Consider the following 19,595-nt stretch of genomic DNA (forward strand, 5'->3'; position numbering starts at 1 on the left):
CAGGCTCCGTGTGTCTCTGCTGTCTTTGGAGTGATGAGATATTCCTCTGGAGTACTGTCTCTTAGCCTCTCTGATGCCACGGGACAGGTTGGCACTAGCTGTCTTCAGGCTCGCCTCGTCTCCAGTTCTGAAGGCAGCGTTCCGAGCTTTCAGCAGCCTGTAGACCTCCCCTGTCATCCATGGCTTTTGGTTGGCACGGACAGTGATGGTTTTGGTGACTGTTACATCCTCAGTGCATTTGTTAATGTAGGCTGTAACAGTCTCTGTGTACTCCTGGAGGTCAGTGGTGTTGTTGTAAGTGGCAGCCTGTTTAAACATATCCCAGTCTGTGGTGTTAAAGCAGTCCTGTAAAGCCTCTGAAGACCCCTCTGGCCACACTTGTGTCTGCTTACAAACCGGTTTGGTGACTTTAACGAGCGGTCTGTAAGAGGGCATTAGCATAACAGTGATGTGGTCTGAGGCGCCGGGGTGGGGGAGGGGGAAAGCTTTGTAAGCTCCTCTCTGGGTGGTGTAAACAAGGTCCAGTGTGTTATTTCCCCGTGTTGGAAAGTCAATGTGTTGCTGTATTTTGGGAAACACACTTTTTAAGTCTGCATGATTGAAATCCCCAGCCACGATGAGAAAAGCATCAGGGTGGGCTGTCTGCTGCTCACTGATGTGCTGGTACAGATCATTTAGTGCCTCGCTCCTGTAGTTGTTGGAGGTGGGAGGGATGTATACAGCAAACAGCAGTATAGCTGTATATTCCCTTGGTAGATAGAACGGCCGGCACTTAATAACCATAAATTCCAACACTGGTGAGCAGTATTTGCGGACCCAAACAGCATCGCGGCACCAAGCGTCATTGATATAAACACAAAGTCCACCACCGCGGGTCTTACCTCCCGCGACGAAAACTCTGTCGGCGCGATAGCATGTCAGCTGGTCGAGCTGAATGGCGCGGTCCGGGACACTGTCGCTGAGCCATGTTTCCGTAAACACAAAAACACAACAGTCCTTTACATTCCTTTGAGATGAACGTAGTAGTCGGATGTAGTCCAGTTTGTTATCCAGTGAGCGTACGTTTGCCAGAACGATGGAAGGGATAGCGGGTTTGTGTGGGCTAGCCGCTAGCCTAGCTCGGATACCTTCGCGCTTACCCCTCTTCTGCTTCCTCTCACACCGCTTGAGGCGCCTCCATTGTGGGCGAGGAGCAGGAGTGGGGGTCGGTGATTGAACAGGCCTCCGGAGCAAACCCAGTTCATTCAGCTCTTCAGCGTCCACAGAGTTCAACTTAAAAACTTTGTTTCTGCCGATGTCGAGCAAAAATGTTCGGCTATAACCACGCTTAAGGGCAGATAAACGCGACGAAGACATACAAAAACACTGCGACTTACAGGACGAAAAACACGAAAACACTGTTTGGTCGGGAGAGAGAGAAGCCGCTGCATGTGCACGCGCCGCCATCTTGCGTGTGACATCAGCAAGCTTGGCATGCATAATACAGCATTTTAGTCATTTTCGTGGGTCCATGTGATTGTTTTGACAAGGCTGACATTTGTATTAATGCAATCATTCAAAATTCAGGGAAAATTATTGTGTATTTTCAGAATACATGATGAAAAGTTTTTACTCAGAAGAGTAACTACTTAGAGATTAATATTATTTTAAAAATGAAAGCAACAAAGAGAGAAATCAAGAGAGAGCAACATTCATTTCATTTTCACTTTCATTTTAATTCATTAGTAACAGCATTAATAGATATAGTTTAATTGTGAGGGGCATTTTTGTCCAAAGCTCTTGTTAATTTGACTCATAGCCAAGAGAAGCAAAGTCTTGCCCAGTCTTACACACACTCCACATCACACTAGACTCAATTTGTTGTGTTTGTCAAAATATAGGTGAAAATAATACATAGCTTCTATTAGGGTTGGGTATCATTTTAATTTTATCAATTCCGATTCCACTTATCGATTCCGATTCTTTTCGATTCCCAGTTTCGATTCCAGTTTAGTAAAACAACAACAACAACAACAAAAGTCAAACATTAATATATCAAACATGTTTACTTTCAGTGCTTGCTTGCAACATATTATTTTATTACAGGGGTTCTCAACCTTTTTTTATACCAGGGGCCCACTCCTTCTCGGGTAAATTTTGCAAGGCCCCCCTATGCCTGACATTTCCTCTAAAGGTGTTTATTTTTTAACCTTTTTATTTACCAAAACATTTGTTTTGCCTTTTTATTTTTCTCCTGCATGTTATAAAAAATATTCAAACAAACTTTAAATCAAAGCTATACTTTTGAATTGAAAAAACTTTTTAACATGTATATACATATACAGACTTAAATCTCCTAAATAATTTAATTTAGACATTCTTTACAACTTCAGAGTACTCTTTCTTAAGTGACTGAATATCTACTGTTTGTATTTATTATAAAATAAACATATAAATGAAAAATACAGCAAACACATTCTAAATCTGTTTATGCTGGTGCTCATATGTGCATAAACACCACTGACCCTTACAAGATGGGTGAGCATTCATTATAAAACACTCAAAGGACATTCATTTTGAAAACTATGGAAATATTTTGAAATTTCACGCAAAAATACTATGGATCAGAGCCGCGAAATCATGAATAGTTTGTGAATCAACAGCGGACTTATGCGTGCCTTATGTACAACTCCGATATACAAGAATGAATACATTAGGCACGCGCGAGTTTGTTACTATTACTCTGATCATCTTTGCCTTTACATTAACGGTAGGGTTTGTTTCATGCAGCCAAGAGATGAAGTAGATACCTGTCTTCCCGCAGGGGTATAAGTTACTTTTATGTGGGCTTTTGTGGGATGAAATAACATATATTCCTTTTGGAGCGGGCGGGCGCGGGACTAAAACATCCGTCCCTTGCAGATCTCTAAGATGAAGTTTGTGTGCAGCGGTAGCTTTGTCTTCGGTTTTTACAAAGCGTAGCCACACTTTTGAGCACTTTGCGCGATCCATCTTGTAGACTGATGTTTACATTACCACATAAGGTTCTGGCAGATCACTAGATGAAAAATTGCACCCAGGGATCGATAAGGAATCGAAATTTTAATTTTATAACAAGTATCCTATTCTTTATCTTAATTATCCGATTCCAGAATCGGAATCGATTTTCGATTCCCAACCCTAGCTTCTATGTGGAGAAATTATCTTCTTTCAACAAACACTTCACCAATATTATTATCAAAAGCAATAAGTGGATGGAAGTGTTGCTGATGTTCTTGTGTGGAGAAAACAGGTTAAATATTTTCAGTTAGATAAACTTTGATTAGCTAATTCAGTTAGATTAAAATTTGATGATGGTCAGTAAACAAACAAAATCACTAACACCAGTGTAGATTTTTTCTTGTTGCGCTTATACTATATTGTAGATGTAATATGAAAAATGTGAATACAATGATTAGTGACTGAATATTTTGTGAAAAGTTTGAATGACAGACAAATATAATAACCAATAAAAACAATAATAATTTCCCACAGCCTGTTTTGATCATATTTACCAAGAGTACCAACATTTGAGTAGGACACTGCATTCAGAAATTATCAAATTTACATTTGCATGTTGAGATTCACAAATGATCTTACCTCAGTTTCTCCAGTTTACAGTGAGGATCCTTCAGTCCATCAGAGATCAGCTTCATATCTGTATCTCCTAGATTATTCCCAGACAGATCCAGTTCTCTCAGGTGTGAGTTTGATCTCAGAGCTGAACTCAGAGCAGCACAACCTTCATCTGTGACGCCACAACGAATCAACCTGCAGAACAACGACACACTCTTCACTCTCAATTAATCAGAAAACTTTCTATGTATTTTAGTTGTTCATTTACATGACAATGTGATTTTGGGGGCCTGAAAACACAAACTTTTGAAAACGGGTTTGAAAATGCCGTTTCTTTGGAAACAATACAGTTATGATCTCTGTGTAAACTATAAAAACGTGAATTTGTGAAAACGGTGACATCACACGTGTGTATTACGTGTTTGGTCTATAGGCTTGAGCAAGCAGTGTTGCCATTTTATGATCAGATATTTGTCTTTTTAAATACAAAATTGATTTAATGAACAATTACATATTTTTAAACAATGTCATTTTACTGTCTTATTAACTTGTAAAACTACACATTCTGAACAAGTTAAGCAGTGAATTGTTAGTTAGTTAATATGCTACTTAACTGAATTACAATTACAGGTACAAACTAACGATGTGTTTTATAAATGAACAATCATTATTGAACAATTGCAGCTAGCAGCTTTATTCAGATGTGTGAACTGCTAAACACATCTTTCCATCTCTCTCCAAACTGAACACTATAGCTGTTCAATGTCTTCCTCTTTTGTGTAATTTAGAGGAAACATATGCCTTATATTTGTGTGAGTTGCTTTTCAAAAGTTGCTAAAATTTGCAAAATAAATGAGAAAAACAGCCAAATTTGTTACTAGGTTCCAAGTTCCAAAAAAGGTTCAGAGTGTAGTCTAAATCTAAATCGTTTTTAATCTAGCAACAAAATTGCTAAATTGGCAACATGAACATAAATTAAGGGTAAAAATATCTGTGAGCGCATATAATGAAATATAAAGTGCATAACATCCTGAAAGCTCACTCTTAAGCTGATAAACTCTGAGGTTACTATCCATTTGCATTATATGGACTGACAGGTTTTTTTTTTACACTTTATTTGTGTTCATTTGATGGAATAAATTCATATAGATCTGTTTCAACTAATGTCAAAACAGATCTATGTTTTGATTAATGTATTGATTAATGATTAATGTATGAGCTTACCTCAGTATCTTCAGTTTACAGTGATGATCCTTCAGTCCATCAGAGATCAGTGTCAGACCTGCAACTCCTAGTTTATTCCTAGACAGATCCAGTTCCCTCAGATGTGAGGAGTTTGACCTCAGAGCTGAACTCAGAGCAGCACAACCTTTATCTGTGATGCCACAATCACTCAACCTGTAGAACAACAACACACTATGATTTTAAATGCTAATTCTATGTGCTTGTTACATCCCAGGATTTTATTATTATTATTATTATTATGGCTCATGTCTGAAGGGATGTTTACACAACACCATTTTCAACTAAAAACAGAAAACTTTTTATGTGGTTTAGATGTTCATGTACAATGGCAATTTAAAGTCTGCCTCCTCTCCTTCCTTCCACTCATTTCGGGTATCATTTGCTCTTCTCTCACCACTGGAATTGTTCCCACCTCCTTTAAAATTGCTGCCATTACTCCTATATTGAAAAAATCTGGTGACGATCCTAATAATTTCAATAATTTCTGTCCCATCTCCAATTTACCCTTCCTTTCCAAAATCCTCGAAAAAATGTTGCAGCTCAACTTCACTCTCATTTAGCTTGTAATAACCTATACGAACAATTCCAGTCTGGTTTTGGCCCATTCCATAGTACAGAAACTGCACTTATAAAAATCACTAATGACCTTCTTATGGCAGCTGATTCTGGTTTAGTCTCAATCCTCATCCTTCTTGATCTGAGTGCGGCCTTTGACACTATGTCTATACTCCATCCTTCTTAATAGGCTAATCTCTATTGGCATCACTCATGCCCCTTTAGATTGGTTTAAATCTTATCTTTCAGGGTGCACTCAGTTCGTCCAGTTACAATATTTTAGTTCTCAACCTTCTCCTGTTAATACTGGTGTGCCTCAGGGTTCTGTCCTGGGACCCCTTCTTTTCATTATTTATCTTCTTTCTCTTGGCAATACCTTCCGTAAACATGGCATTCTGTTCCACTGTTATGCAGATGACACCCAACTCTACTTCTCCAGCAAACCTAATTCCAATTTCCCTCCTTCTACCCTAACTGACTGTTTCAGTGAACTTAAATCCTGGTTTTCCTTGAATTTCCTCAAATTAAACAGTGACAAATCAGAATTTCTTCTAATTGGCACTAAATCAACCTTATCCAAGACTAAAAGTTTTTCTCTTTTAATTGATGATTCTTCTGTTTCTCCTTCTCCTCAGGTTAAGAGTTTGGGTGTCATCCTGGACAGTACACTGTTATTCCAATCACATATTACCAATATCACCCGGTCCACTTATTTTAATTTACGTAATATTAACCGTCTTCGCGCTTCTCTTATCACTACTGCTATTCTTGTTCAGTCTTGTCATCTCTTGCATCAAATACTGTAATTCTATTCTCTTTGGTCTTCCCCACAAATCCCTCTATAAGCTTTAATTGCTTCAAAACTCAGCAGCCCATATTATCGCCAGAATGCCCTCCTTTCACCACATCACCCGTTTTGCAGCAGCTTCACTGGCTTCCGGTTAAGTTTCGGATTGACTTCAAGATTCTCTTGTTCACTTTTAAGGCTATTCATAATCTGGTCCCTTTGTACCTATCTGATCTTCTCCACATCCATACTCCTCCTTATTCTCTTCGATCTCCTTCCTCTCTTCATCTTACTGTTCCTTGTGCTCGCCTTTCCACTATGGGGAGCAGGGCATTTTGTTGCTCTGCTCCCAGGCTCTGGAATTCACTGCCACCTGACATCAGGAATATTAATTCTTTATCTCTTTTCAAATCCAGACTTAAGTCCTATTTGTTGTCCTATTGATTCGGAATGCAGCAGCACGACTGGTCTTTAATGAGCCCAAGAAGGCCCTTGTCACACCTCTCTTCATATCCCTGCACTGGCTACCGGTTACGGCTCGCATCAAATTCAAGGCACTGATGCTGGCATATAGGACAGCCATCGGCTCATCACCTGCCTACCTCCATTCACTACTACACATCTACACTCCCTCCAAAAGACTGAGATCCTCTAATGAAAGACGCCTCATTGTACCACCACAGAGAGGCATAAAATCACTTTCCAAAACATTCTCGTTCAACGTCCCTGCCTGGTGGAATGAACTTCCCACCCCTATCCGGAATCCAGACTCCTTAACTATCTTCAAGCGACTGCTGAAAACCCATCTTTTTCGACACTATTTGACTCAATAAAAAAAAAAAAAAAAAACTTTGTTCTCCTCTCTTTCTTGTTCTTCCCTTTCTAGCCTGTACTCATCTAACAACGCCTGATATATGGTATTTTTAAGCACTTCCTATGTTGATCTGCCTCCTTAGGATGAAACACTTGTTGTATTCCCCAATTGTAAGTCACTTTGGATAAAAGCGTCTGCTAAATGAATAAATGTAAATGTAAATGTAATGTAATGTTTACAATTGCATTTCCCACCTAAACTGTCATTGTTTACTTTAACTTTTCTCTGTTGTTCCTTGTATACGTGTTTTTTTTTTTTTTTTCTCCCTCTATTGTCTTGTTTGTAACTTATTGTGTGGTGTCCTTGAGTGTTGAGAAAGGTGCAGTGTTGCCATTTTATTTTCCAGGGAAGTTGCTAAAGGCAAGTTGATATACTGCTATAATTTGCTAAATGACGTGACTGATATGATGTGATTGTGCAATGATGTCATTACATAACCACAACACTAAATAGTGTAATGTCTTGTTTTTTTTAAGCATTTACTTTAAAAAAATGTGACTAATCTCACCAACACTATTATTTAAAATGTTTATTTAGATTTGTTTGTAAAAGTATTATAAACATTTATAAAGTATTACAAAAATTATGAACATTTATTTTATAAGAATTTTTTTTAAATACAAGAATTAATTAATGATCAATTACATATATTTATCATATTAACTAGTAAAACTACATATTCTGAACAAGTTTTAAGCAGTGAATATAGTTAGTTAATATGCTACCTAGCTGATCAACAATTACAGGTAAGAGCTATCGATGTGTATTTAAATCATTATTGAACAATTGCAGCTAGCAGCTTCATTCAGATTGAACTGCTAAACACATCTCTCCGTCTCTCTCATAGCTAGCTGTTCAATGCTTTTCTCTTTTTGTGTAATTTAGAGGAAACACACATGCCTATTTATTGTTAAAGTCACTTTTCAAAAGTTCCTAAATGTTTCCAAATAAATTCTAAAAACAGATAAACTTGTGGCTAGGTTCCAAGTTCCAAGAAAGTCCACTGACAGATGGATTTTTTTTTTTAAATCTAGATTTGTGTTCATTTGATGGCATAAATTCATATAGATCTCTTATGACATGAGACTGGGTAAATAATGAGAATTTTTATATTTTGGGTGTCCCTTAAAGTGTCCCTTTAATGTAAATTACACAATGATAGGCATAGATAAATAATATATATAATATATATAACTGTTTCAATTGAGATTAATGTATGATCTTACGTCAGTGTCTCCAGTTTACAGTGAGGATTCTTCAGTCCATCAGAGATCAGCGTCAGACCTGTAACTCCTAGTTTATTCTTAGACAGATTTAGTTCTCTCAGGTGTGAGGAGTTTGATCTCAGAGCTGAACTCAGAGCAGCACAACCTTCATCTGTGACGCCACACTCACTCAACCTGCAGAACAACAACACACTCATCACTTTCAGTTCAGTAGAAAAATGACACAAACACAGACAAACATCATTATTAAATGCTAAATCTGTGTGTGTGTTACATCTCAGGAGGTATTATTATTTTGTTGAATGTCTGAGGTGATGTTTACACAACAGCACTTTCAACTAAAAACAGAAAACGTTTTGTGTTGTGGTTGTTCATTTACACAACAATGGCATTTTAAGGGGCTTAAAAACACAAACTTTTGGGTTTCAAAATGCAATTTCTTTGGAAACAAAAGCATTACCATCTGAGTGTAAACTATAAAATTGTAAATTGTGAAAACTGTGATGTCTCACACATATGTATTACATGTTCTGTCTATAGGCTTGTGAGGTTTTTTACTCTGACTATGAAACAAAACAGAACAATGGCAATGGCAAAAACAACAAGGCAATGAAACAAGAAAACGCTTGGTAGAGTCCGCAACAGCAAAACAATACTTCGCAACCTCTGCTGCTTCTATGGTTACTTCCTGTTTGGCAGCCATAAAAGCATTGCCGTGCCAAACAGGAAGTAACCATAGAAGCAGCAGAGGGAGCAGTAGCAGTCAGAGTTGAGTAAGGGCTCCCTCTGCTGGCAATGGAGGACCTGGGCCATGGAGAAGTGGCAGACCTGGATCATGGAACAGAGGTGGGCCTGGACAGTGGAGCAGTGGCAGACAGTGGAATACTGGAGGACCTGGGCCATGGAGCAGCAGCAGACAGTGGAAAAATGGAGGACCTGGGCCATGAAGCAGTGGCAGACCTGGATCATGGAACAGAGTTGGGCCTGGACTGTGGAGCAGAGGCAGACAGTGGAATAAAGGAGGACCTGGACCGTGGAGCGATGGCAGACAGTGAAGCTCTGGAGGACCTGCGTCATGGAGTAATGGCAGACTATGGAGTAGTAGAAGCCATGGCGGGGCCGGCAGAGCAGGAAGCCTTGGCAGAGCGGGTAGAGCAGGAAGCCTTGGCAGAGCAGGTAGCCTGGGTAGCCATGGCAGAGCAAACAGTTCAGTAGGCCATAGTGGATCAGGGAGCTTGGGTAGCCATGGCAGAGCAGACAGTTCAGGAGGCCATGGCGGATCAGGGAGCCAAGATCCCCACCTTGTAGGTCTCTGTAGTGAGGCAGAAGACCACCACAGCAGAGCGGACAAGAACAAGAATCCCCACAGCAGAGCAGGAAACCATGGTGGTGCAGGGAGAGCAGGAACCTTGACAGTGGTTGAGCAGACAGTGAGTTCATATATGGGTGGTAACCCCTTTTGAGGATCTGCAGCGGGAGCTGCCTCCTCAGGGGGTTCCGCCGTAAACGCCGCCTCCATAAGAGGCATTGGCGCAGTGGACACGTGGACAGACAAGGCCTCCGGAGCAGACTCATGGACAGACAAGGCCCCCGGAGCAGACTCGTGGACAGACTCATGGACAGACGAGGCCTCTGGAGAAGACTCGTGGACAGACTCATGGACAGACGAGGCCTCTGGAGCAGACTTGTGGACAGACTCATGGACAGACGAGGCCTCTGGAGCACACTCGTGAACAGGAGAGGCCTCTGGAGCAGACTCGTGGACAGACTCATGGACAGATGAGGCCTCTGGGATGCAGTGTGCAGCCCACACACTCAAAATGGCGATTGCCATCACAGGTAGCGCAGTAGGCAATGGGATGCCCACCGGGCTGGAAGGTGTGAGGCTTGGAAGCGTCAGCTCTGCGTGGCTTGGGAGCATCAGCTCTGCGTGGCTTGGGAGCGTCAGCTCTGCGTGGCTTGGGAGTGTCAGCTCTGCGTGGCTTGGGAGCGTCAGCTATGCGTGGCTTGGGATGCTCGCAGCCTGCACTGACATCAGAGAAGGGTCCATCACACTGGCAGATCAGACGAGATATGCCGTGGCTCTGGCAAGACGTGACTTGGCTCTGGATGCTCGGGCGAGATGTGACTTGGCTCTGGATGCTTGGGCGAGACGTGACTTGATGTGATTCAGGAGGTGCTGTTGTGTCTTGGCTTGACTCTGGAAGTGCTGCTGTGTCTTGACTTGACTCTGGAAGTGCTGCTGTGTCTTGACTTGACTCAGGGAATGCTACTGTGTCATGACTGGACTCTGGAAGTGCTGCAGTGACTAGACTTGGCCTTGCAGGAACAGCAGCTGTAACGTGACTTGACTTTGCAGGAACACCAGCCGTAAAGTGACTTGACTTTGCAGGAACCACAGATGTGACGAGACTTGGCATTGCAGGAACAGCAGCTGTAATGTGACATGACCTTGCAGGAACAGCGGCTGTAACGGGACTTGACTTTGCAGGATCAACAGCCGTCAGGTGACTTGACTTTGTAGTAAATCTCATCACGTGCGTTCAGCTGCGTTCACAGATTTACTACTAATCAAAGTACCGGCTTCATTGACTGCACGCGCCTCATAATCGCATTCGATTTATCGTGCAGCCCTGATAGCTTCTATTTGGAGCAATTATTCTCTTCTTTCAACAAACACTTCACCAATATTATTATCAAAAGCAATATGTGGATGGAAGTGTTGCTGATGTTCTTGTGTGGAGAAAAAAAATTTCAAATAAAAGATAAGAAAACAACAGGTTAAATATTTTTTTCTAAAAGTGTGCTAAAATTATTGACATGATAATAATCATGAGAATAGTTTTTTTTCAGTTAGATAAACTAACTGAAAAAAACTCACATATGATCTTACCTCAGTTTCTCCAGTTTACAGTGAGGATCCTTCAGTCCATCAGAGATCAGAGTCAGACATGCATTTCCTAGATTATTCTTAGTCAGATCCAGATCTCTCAGGTGTGAGGAGTTTGATCTCAGAGTTGAACTCAGAGCAGCACAACCTTCATCTGTGACGCTACAATCAACCAGCCTGCAGAACAACAACACACTCTTCACTCTCAATTTATCAGAAAACTTTTTATGTATTTTAGTTGTTCATTTACATCACAATGTGATTTTGGGGGCCTGAAAATGCCTTTTGAAAAAAGTTTGAAAATGCAATTTCTTTGGAAACAATACAGTTATGATCTCTGTGTAAACTATAAAAATGTGAATTTGAGAAAACGGTGACATCACACGTGTAATGGCAGTGTTGCCATTTTATGATCAGATATTTGTCTTTTTAAAAACTTAAAATTTATTTAATGAACAATTACATATATTTAAACCATGACTAGTAACTAGTAAAAGTGCATATTCTGAATAAGTTTTAAGCAGTGTATTGGTAGTTAGTTAATATGCTACCTAACTGATCAACAATTACAGTTAAGAGCTAACGATGTGTATTATAAATCATTATTGAACAATTGCAGCTAGCAGCTTCATTCAGATTGAACGCCTAAACACAACTCTCCATCTCTCTCCACACTGATAGCTAGCTGTTCAATGCTTTCTTCTTTTTGTGTAATTTAGAGGAAACACACACATTTTTTATTGTTTAAGTCACAACCTTCATCTGTGACGCTACAATAACTCAACCTGTAGAACAAACCTGTAGAACACACTCTTCACTCTCAGTTCAGCAGAAAAATGACACAGAATACGATATTAAATGCTAAATCTGTGTGTGTCTGTGTGTTACATCTCAGGAGGTATTATTATGTCTAATGTCTGAGTAGATGTTTACACAACACCATTTTCCACTAAAAACAGAAAACTTTTTATGTGTCGTGGTTGTTCATTTACATGACAATGGCTTGAAAACACAACTTTTTGGTTTTAAAATGCAATCTCTTTGAAAACAAAAGCATTACCATCTCAGTGTAAACTATACAGCATTTTTAGTAGTTTTTGTTGGTCCATTTGATTGTTTTGAGATTTTTGTCATTTGTACGCAAAAATTCTCAAAAAAGCACAGGAAAACTTTTTCGTAAACATGTCCTAAGAGTTGTGATTGTGTGGTTATGATTGTAGGTCCTGTGTCTACTGTCTCCCTCACATTACCTGCTTTCAGACCAAATCACCACCAGCTGCAGCTCGTCTGAGAACGGTATTGAGACAGAAACCTGTCCTAGAGGACCCTCATATATCACAGATTCATTACATATAAAGTAAAACATTTCAAAAGTTTTTTTGTTTTGATGTTTAGAGCTTACAGCTCATAAAAGCCAGCATCTCAAAATATTAGAATATTTCCATTTGAGTTTCATTAAATGACTATCCCTACAGTATAAATTACAGGTATCTCTTGTTCTTTGAAACCACAATAATGGGGAAGACTGCTGACTTGGCAATGGTCCAGAAGACAATCATTGACACCCTTGTAGGATTTCAGCGTGAATCAGGCAATTCAGGAGATTCGATTAGAAGTAAAAACACTTCTACAGACTCAAAAATTCCACAAACTCCAGCAACTCCAGCACGCCCCTGTCGTAAAATTTGTCATTCGACACCCTAGTGCCCGGCAGCCTGAAGCACACCTAATCAACTAAGACCTCGCAACATTAACACCAAAAGGACACTTGTCGATAATCAGAGATTGTCAAATTTGGGCAAGTAACCAAGATTAATGGTCAAAGAGATCTTGAACATCACATGAGAATCATTAGAGATGGAGTTGCCACAACTGAGGGTTGGTGGGCTCTCCCCCCACTGAGGACACAGGAAACTGAAATTCCTTCTACACCCTCTTGACCTTTTGTTCCTCACAGAACACATCCTTACATTCACAGCATGCCACAGGAAACTGCCTCCTCACATATACACCTAAAATGATGCTAAAAGGACTTATGAGCAACTCATCGTTTCTATGCACAACTATCATTTATGTAACCCACACATTTGCCTATTATGTTTTAATCACTTATTGTGTATGTCCCTTTTAATGACTATTGAATAGCTTAATGGTTTATATTGGTGTTCGGTATGTCCGAGTTTGAAATGGCATTCTCGAAATGTTTCTGTAATTCAATTCTTTGTAAAATGTTTTATAGTCTTGTTATAGAAATCATGTCCAAATTTATCTCTGCAAAGAGCGGGACAATTGGGACCACGGGAACTGATCAGATAACATTGTGATTTATGGTTGGGAGGAGGAACCAGCAGTACCCCGACTTAGGACAATGTTCTAATTGGTCAAGACACCATTTGGGATGTGTCCAAAAGCTGAGTTTAAATGCTCAGGACACCATCAAATCACTCTCTTCTCTTACTTCTTACTTACACTCTTATGCTCTTACGCGTTTCGACGCTGTTAGCGTTCGTTGAACGCTCCCTGGCCTGCATGCCAGCTGCTCCTCTACAGGAAACATGAGGAGAGAAACGAAAGGAATCCCCTCAATACAAAGGCAACGCAAGTACAACCTCCAGATTAGCTGAACTGGTGCATTTGATATAAAGTTTAATAACCTCATTGAGAGACTCAATACGAGGGTTAATTATTTGATTGATGGTTGTTCAGGTCTAAGCAATTACACATATTGCTATAAACTTGGGACTTCATATTTTCATTCCTTTAAACTCATTCTTTCCTCACTTTCTCTTTCTGCAACCTGTGTGAATGTGTGTGTTTATGTTAGATTAGTTTGTATGTTTTAGGTTTATCCAATAAAATCATATTTTATTAGAAAAGATAAGTATCTTGTGTTTCGTGCTTACAAGTTAATGTCTTAAACTGTCGATTTTGCTACTGTGCTAATATATAGTGTTTTCACTATATTCTGGATAGTAATATCCATTGCAGAGTTTCTGTTACACGGCCGTTCAATGAATCGCGGGTCGACTCTGAACAGCCGTAAAACAGCAACTCTGTTCAAATTCCCTATTGAATCACATTCGATTCCCTTTGAGCTAAATAAAATGTACTTAACCCCTACATTTTTGGTGGAGAGAACGCGGGCAGTTTAATCTAAATTGTGAGCACAACCAAGTTATTTAATCTTTTCTATTTCTGTGGATGAAAGCTTCTGAGTCTACTGTACGTGTGTGTGACGTAAGCAGCGCGCGGTGCCTGATGAATGAACGCCTGAATGAATGAACTCTTGAGTGAATGCAGAGGGCTGTAACTCGAGACCGCCTCTCTACTTTTAAACTGTAGTAAGTTAGTTTAAAGTTAAGGTCTAAGATCGTACAATAAGGTCGAAATTGAGCGTGTCCCTCATTTTCTGTAATGCCTTATTTATAGTTTAATTAATGTCATTGCGTGTTCCAGTGTCATTCAATTGCTATACTCCCGGCAGGGAATCTCAGTCACCGTTAGCTGAACGGAACTAAACTGCAGTAATTAAAAGGGAAAATAAATCGACAAAAAATAATAGTTTGAGCGTGTACCTCAATCTATTTCAAAGGCCTTATTATTATTATTCATAGTTTAATTGTCAATGCGTGTTCCATTGTCAAAGCAACTGTTTTTTGACTCCCTTGGTTAAACATTAGAAATAATGCTTGCCTGTTTGTGTCTGTTCACTAAGTGAAACAGTGCGATTTGAATGGGAGCGTTTTAAAATCTTGATCAAGTAAAGTTTAACTTGGAACCAACAGCGAATAAAACCTGTTGTGTTGTGTTCACGTGCTCAGAGAAACTGGCACGTAGATTTACGATCCGCCGAGATCATTTTGTTCCTCATTTGCAGTGCCAAGCTGCCACTTAAAGTTTAAATCCAACTCTGAACGAACTTAGAGTTTAAAGCGCCACATCGCATAACCAACTAGAAGTGGAGTTGTTATTTGTACAGTGTTGTTACATTTCATGTAACATGCTTAACTGTACTTGCAATGTAATGCTTCATGTGCTTACATAGATATACGTGCTTAGCCCACTATTGTTTATTTGGTTGCCATAGTTACGATCGTGACACGGAAGTCTTAACCTACTTCCAGAGCAACTCTGAACTGCGCACGCGCAGCACATTGACGTCATACTATAAAGAACATATCTACGGTGTTGCTAAGCTAACGAAACTGTTGCTTTTACATTGAAGTCTATGCTAAAGATTAGCCTCAAAGGTTAGCAGTTAGCATTAACATCCAGTGGTTGAATACAGTGTGTGTGGGCAAAGCTAAAGTGATTTAACCCTTTAAACCTCTGAACTAATACACCTGTTGGTCTATTTTTCTGTCTTATTTCTCAATCTTCTAACTCTACCACTTTTTGCATTTTACTAGAAAGGGGAATATTACTTCACAATTATTAATTGTGGCAAATTCTAATTTAATTCAAACATCAAATTAATTTGGAATCTTTAAATTCTTAATTTGAATTTCCTTATCTGGTCATTTCATATGATCATTATTTCTAGTATTCTCTCTTTTAGGCCAATCATTTTAGGTACTAATAAGCCTTGAACTTTGAAAGTTAAGGTTAACTTATTTTACCTAATTGATTTGTTACCCCTATAAACAGATTCTATTCAGAATCACACTTACTCATTACTTCATTGCGTTTTTACCCCTGTTTCTTTCTTTTTTGGTTATACAATTAACCTCCATTTTTATTTATTTTTATTTTTATTTATTTCCTCCTGCATTTAATTTCATTTGATTACTTCGCCATTTATTACTTCTAATTTCACTTTACTTTACCTTTCTCCTTTACCTCCTTGTATCCTAGCTTGGGAATGATACACCTGAGCCTTAATAGGAGACATTGTTATCCCTCACTACGAGTTCAAATAAATTAGAAAGACAACTCTCTTTCACTCAAATTTTATTATTGTTTTATTACTTATGCAGCAACTATAAACAACGCTCTACTCGTAGTTGGGCATAACAGCCACGCAGCCTGTGAGTGGACCCGATCCACTCAATTTACTGAGTCTCCTTCCCTTCCCTTCTACTCAAGTCTCTCCTGCTTTCTTCCTTCTTTACTCCTCACATTGGCAGGGACCTGTAAGAACCATCAATCGATTCTAAGTGAATGAAATGCAAAATCTTGTCGAAGAACAGTAATCATCCTTATGAATTTGATTGTAATCAAACCCTCCTTCGTTCTTCCTAACCTCCCTGCATTTGAAAACGCATTCCAAATTTTTGCATCTCATCCCATACTGAGATCAATTATTAGAGATAAGTGTTGAACACCCGTCGCTTTCGAAGCCTCCTTGGTAAGCGGTCCAACTGTAAGGTGTTCGGTGTCAATCCTGTCAGACTAAGAAAAGAGATACCAGCATTATTATTATGTTCTCACGTCTCGAACTGAGATATAATAATATTGTTTACCTTTTGACAAAATCTAAGTAAAATTCCTCACAGTAGGAAAGGGAATTGTTTTATTTCACTGAATTGTTTTCACCTTTTTCTCTTTTTCCCCTCTTCCTCATTAGAGTGACGAAGTCTTCACATCCCTAGTCTACCTAGACACCCTGAGACCAACACTATCATCACTACACTTCATTAGGGGTTCACAATCACTGACAAAACACTTAGTTGTCCCACCACACATAGGCTTCTACCCCACACAGATCTGTGTCAGTCTCCCTTCTCCTCAGTGTGCCAACATGCCGCAAACTGCAGACCCCCTTGCCCACGGAGAAGATGTAAACACTTGGCTGAGAGGCATGACGGACAGCCTCACCCCCAAGACCTTTGAACTGCAGGGCTCTAGACTAACTTTTTGCACTGGTTGCACTGGTGCGCCTAACTTTTTTTCTTAGGTGCACCAGCACAAAAGTTAGGTGCACCCAAATTTTCAACCGCATCACATTTTTCACCGTAGTTTTACAAGTTCACTTTTTTTTTTTACTTTTTTTTTTTTTTTTTTTTTAATTCCCTGTCCATATAGGCAATATTGACTTGTAAATGATTAACTAACAATCTGGTCAATATAAAGTTCTTTATTTGAAGCAATTTTTTTCCCCCAGTACTTTACCCTACTTTGTGTAATAACGAAAACATTTCAGTGAAAAAATAAGTCCAAAACTCTCTATTTTAACATTTTGAACAATAGGGCTCTACACATTTTTTTTTTTTTTTTTTTGAAATTCTTGTTTTAATTTTTCTCATAATCAAATGAAAGCATAAACATTTATTTATTTTTAATCAAATGAAAAATAAACTTTTTTTAATTTTTGGCAAACATATATATGATTTATAAATAGGAATATATAAACACCTACATTATACTGTACAAAAGTAATACATGACTAATATTGTTCTGTTTCATGTTAAACCGTACTTTTATTTTGACAAATTGCCGTGAAGTTTATGTGTGTACAGTGTGATATGATCCTTTCTCAAATGAAACGGTAAAAGTGACACAGTAGGTTTGGAGATTGAGTTTATCTGTTCATGTGAGACGCAAATGCCAAAAATTTGCGGGAGCGTCACGCGTGCTTCAGTAGCCTATACGCGTGTAGTTAAAAAAAAAAAATACACGTCTCCACCATTAATACATAGAGGCAAACGGAACATGCAGGATTCATTTTAAACGGTCTTTTTGCCTTTCAGTTTTCATAGACACTAGTCCATATCGCGATTTGAATTAAGTGACAGACCAACTTTTGATTTATCAATCCAGAAATCAACGTATTACGTGGCATTCCGCGCCATAGTAAATTCGGTTTTTATGAATGGAGTTCGCGATCCAGTCCGTGTTTTTGCGGAGGAGGCATTGTAAACGCTTGACAATGTAGAGACATCCTGACTGCATCACATGCATTTTCAAACGTACACACACGTACAGGAATATCTGGACCACGGCCAATCAGAGGGGGGGCGGGATCCGTCCTTCATCTCTGATTGCTTTAGACCACGATATGGGTCTAATGTGTGTCTGTTGTTGAGCAACAGGGAGACTTTAAGAGTGACGGAGTTTCGTTTTTTCCCCTCGAACGTCTGGTCGCACCGGTGCAACCTTTGATTTTTTTTTAGTCGCACCATTGAGAAATTAGGTCGCATGTGCGACCAAATTGGTCGCACTCTAGAGCCCTGAACTGTTATTATTTCTAATAATAATCCTAATCCTGAGAAGGTTCCTGACACAAGATCCAAACCAGAACAACAACTATGCCCTCACAACCCAGCTGAAACTGTGCTCAACGCTGCATAGACAAGCTGGAAGTGAAAGTTCAAGACCAACTCAAAGCACCCAACGAGAGGGAGCAGGAAACAACAGAACAAGTTAAGAAGCTCCAAGCAGCCCTGGCAGCAGCTCAACTTGACCAACAACAAGCAAAGGCTGCCCAGAGAGACCTGGTAAACAGACTCCAGTATGCCGAACAGCTACTAGAGAAAGCCAAGAATGACATCAGTGACAAGAATGCTGAAATCAGTGCCTTAGAAGACCAACTTGAAAGGTACAGCACTGAAATAGACAATCCGACCCAACATCTAGACAATGCCAACGATGAGCTCTACATGGTCAGAAAAGAACTCAAATATGCTTATGAGCCAAGAGGAGAGAAACGTACCTCAGCCTCACCACTGCTGAGCAAAGCTGAGTCTTGCCTCCAAGAACTGGCATCCAACGAAGGAAGCAAAGCGCCACCACCCGAAACCTCACTGGCCTTCGCCACACAACTCTTTCCTGTCACTGAAAGCAGAGACCCCATCCAAGCAGACCTTGGAGCTGCACATGGGATGACCATCAAAGACCTCAACAAGCTGTCTAAAAGTATCAGCCAGTTCAACCCGAACTCCAAAGAGGGCCATGACATTCAGGCCCACCTGCAAGATATTAACTTTCATTTGGAAATGAGACCTCATGTAACTGACAGAGACAGGCTGTACCTCATAAGAGCAACGTCAAGTGTCGAGGTACGAAAGTTCATAGATCGACAACTCAGTCACACAAAGTCAAACTACCAGCTACTTTGTGAGGTCCTGATCAAAGAGTTTACAGACCCTGAGTCTGAATATGGACTGTTAACTGCCTGGGAGACCAGACAAGGTCGACAAGAGACGCCACAAGCCTACTATAACCGGCTCCGAAAAGCCTACTTTGGTGCACACAACAAACCTGACCTTGAAGAAGAGGTGAACTTCAAAAGCCTTTTCCAAAAAAATCTGCACCCTGGAGTCAGGCATCATCTCGGCGTCATGGCCTGTCCGCGCTCCATGATTATCCAACAGTTGCGCGAACTAACACAGAAGACCTACACCAAGCAAAAGATGGCCTCAAAGAAAGGTAACAAAACCTCCACACTCTTGAACTCTGACAACAAAGACTCAAGCCTTGCACTGG

The 19,595-nt window shown here is 39.9% G+C and overlaps 1 protein-coding gene across 1 annotated transcript in view; it reads right to left on the reverse strand.

Annotated features, from left to right (window-relative positions):
• The window catches only part of LOC141336813 (NACHT, LRR and PYD domains-containing protein 3-like), a 98,638-nt gene that overhangs the window by 49,827 nt on the left and 29,216 nt on the right, over window positions 1–19,595 (reverse strand). Inside the window, exons 7-10 of the mRNA XM_073842540.1 lie at window positions 11,175–11,348; window positions 8,282–8,455; window positions 4,819–4,992; window positions 3,619–3,789 (exon numbers count right to left, since the gene is read on the reverse strand). Coding sequence (XP_073698641.1) covers window positions 3,619–3,789; window positions 4,819–4,992; window positions 8,282–8,455; window positions 11,175–11,348 — 693 coding nt within the window. The remainder of the gene's footprint in view (window positions 1–3,618; window positions 3,790–4,818; window positions 4,993–8,281; window positions 8,456–11,174; window positions 11,349–19,595) is intronic.

The sequence above is a fragment of the Garra rufa genome, chromosome 6 (genome assembly GCF_049309525.1).
Source record: "Garra rufa chromosome 6, GarRuf1.0, whole genome shotgun sequence".
In the NCBI taxonomy this organism is placed as follows: domain Eukaryota; kingdom Metazoa; phylum Chordata; class Actinopteri; order Cypriniformes; family Cyprinidae; genus Garra; species Garra rufa.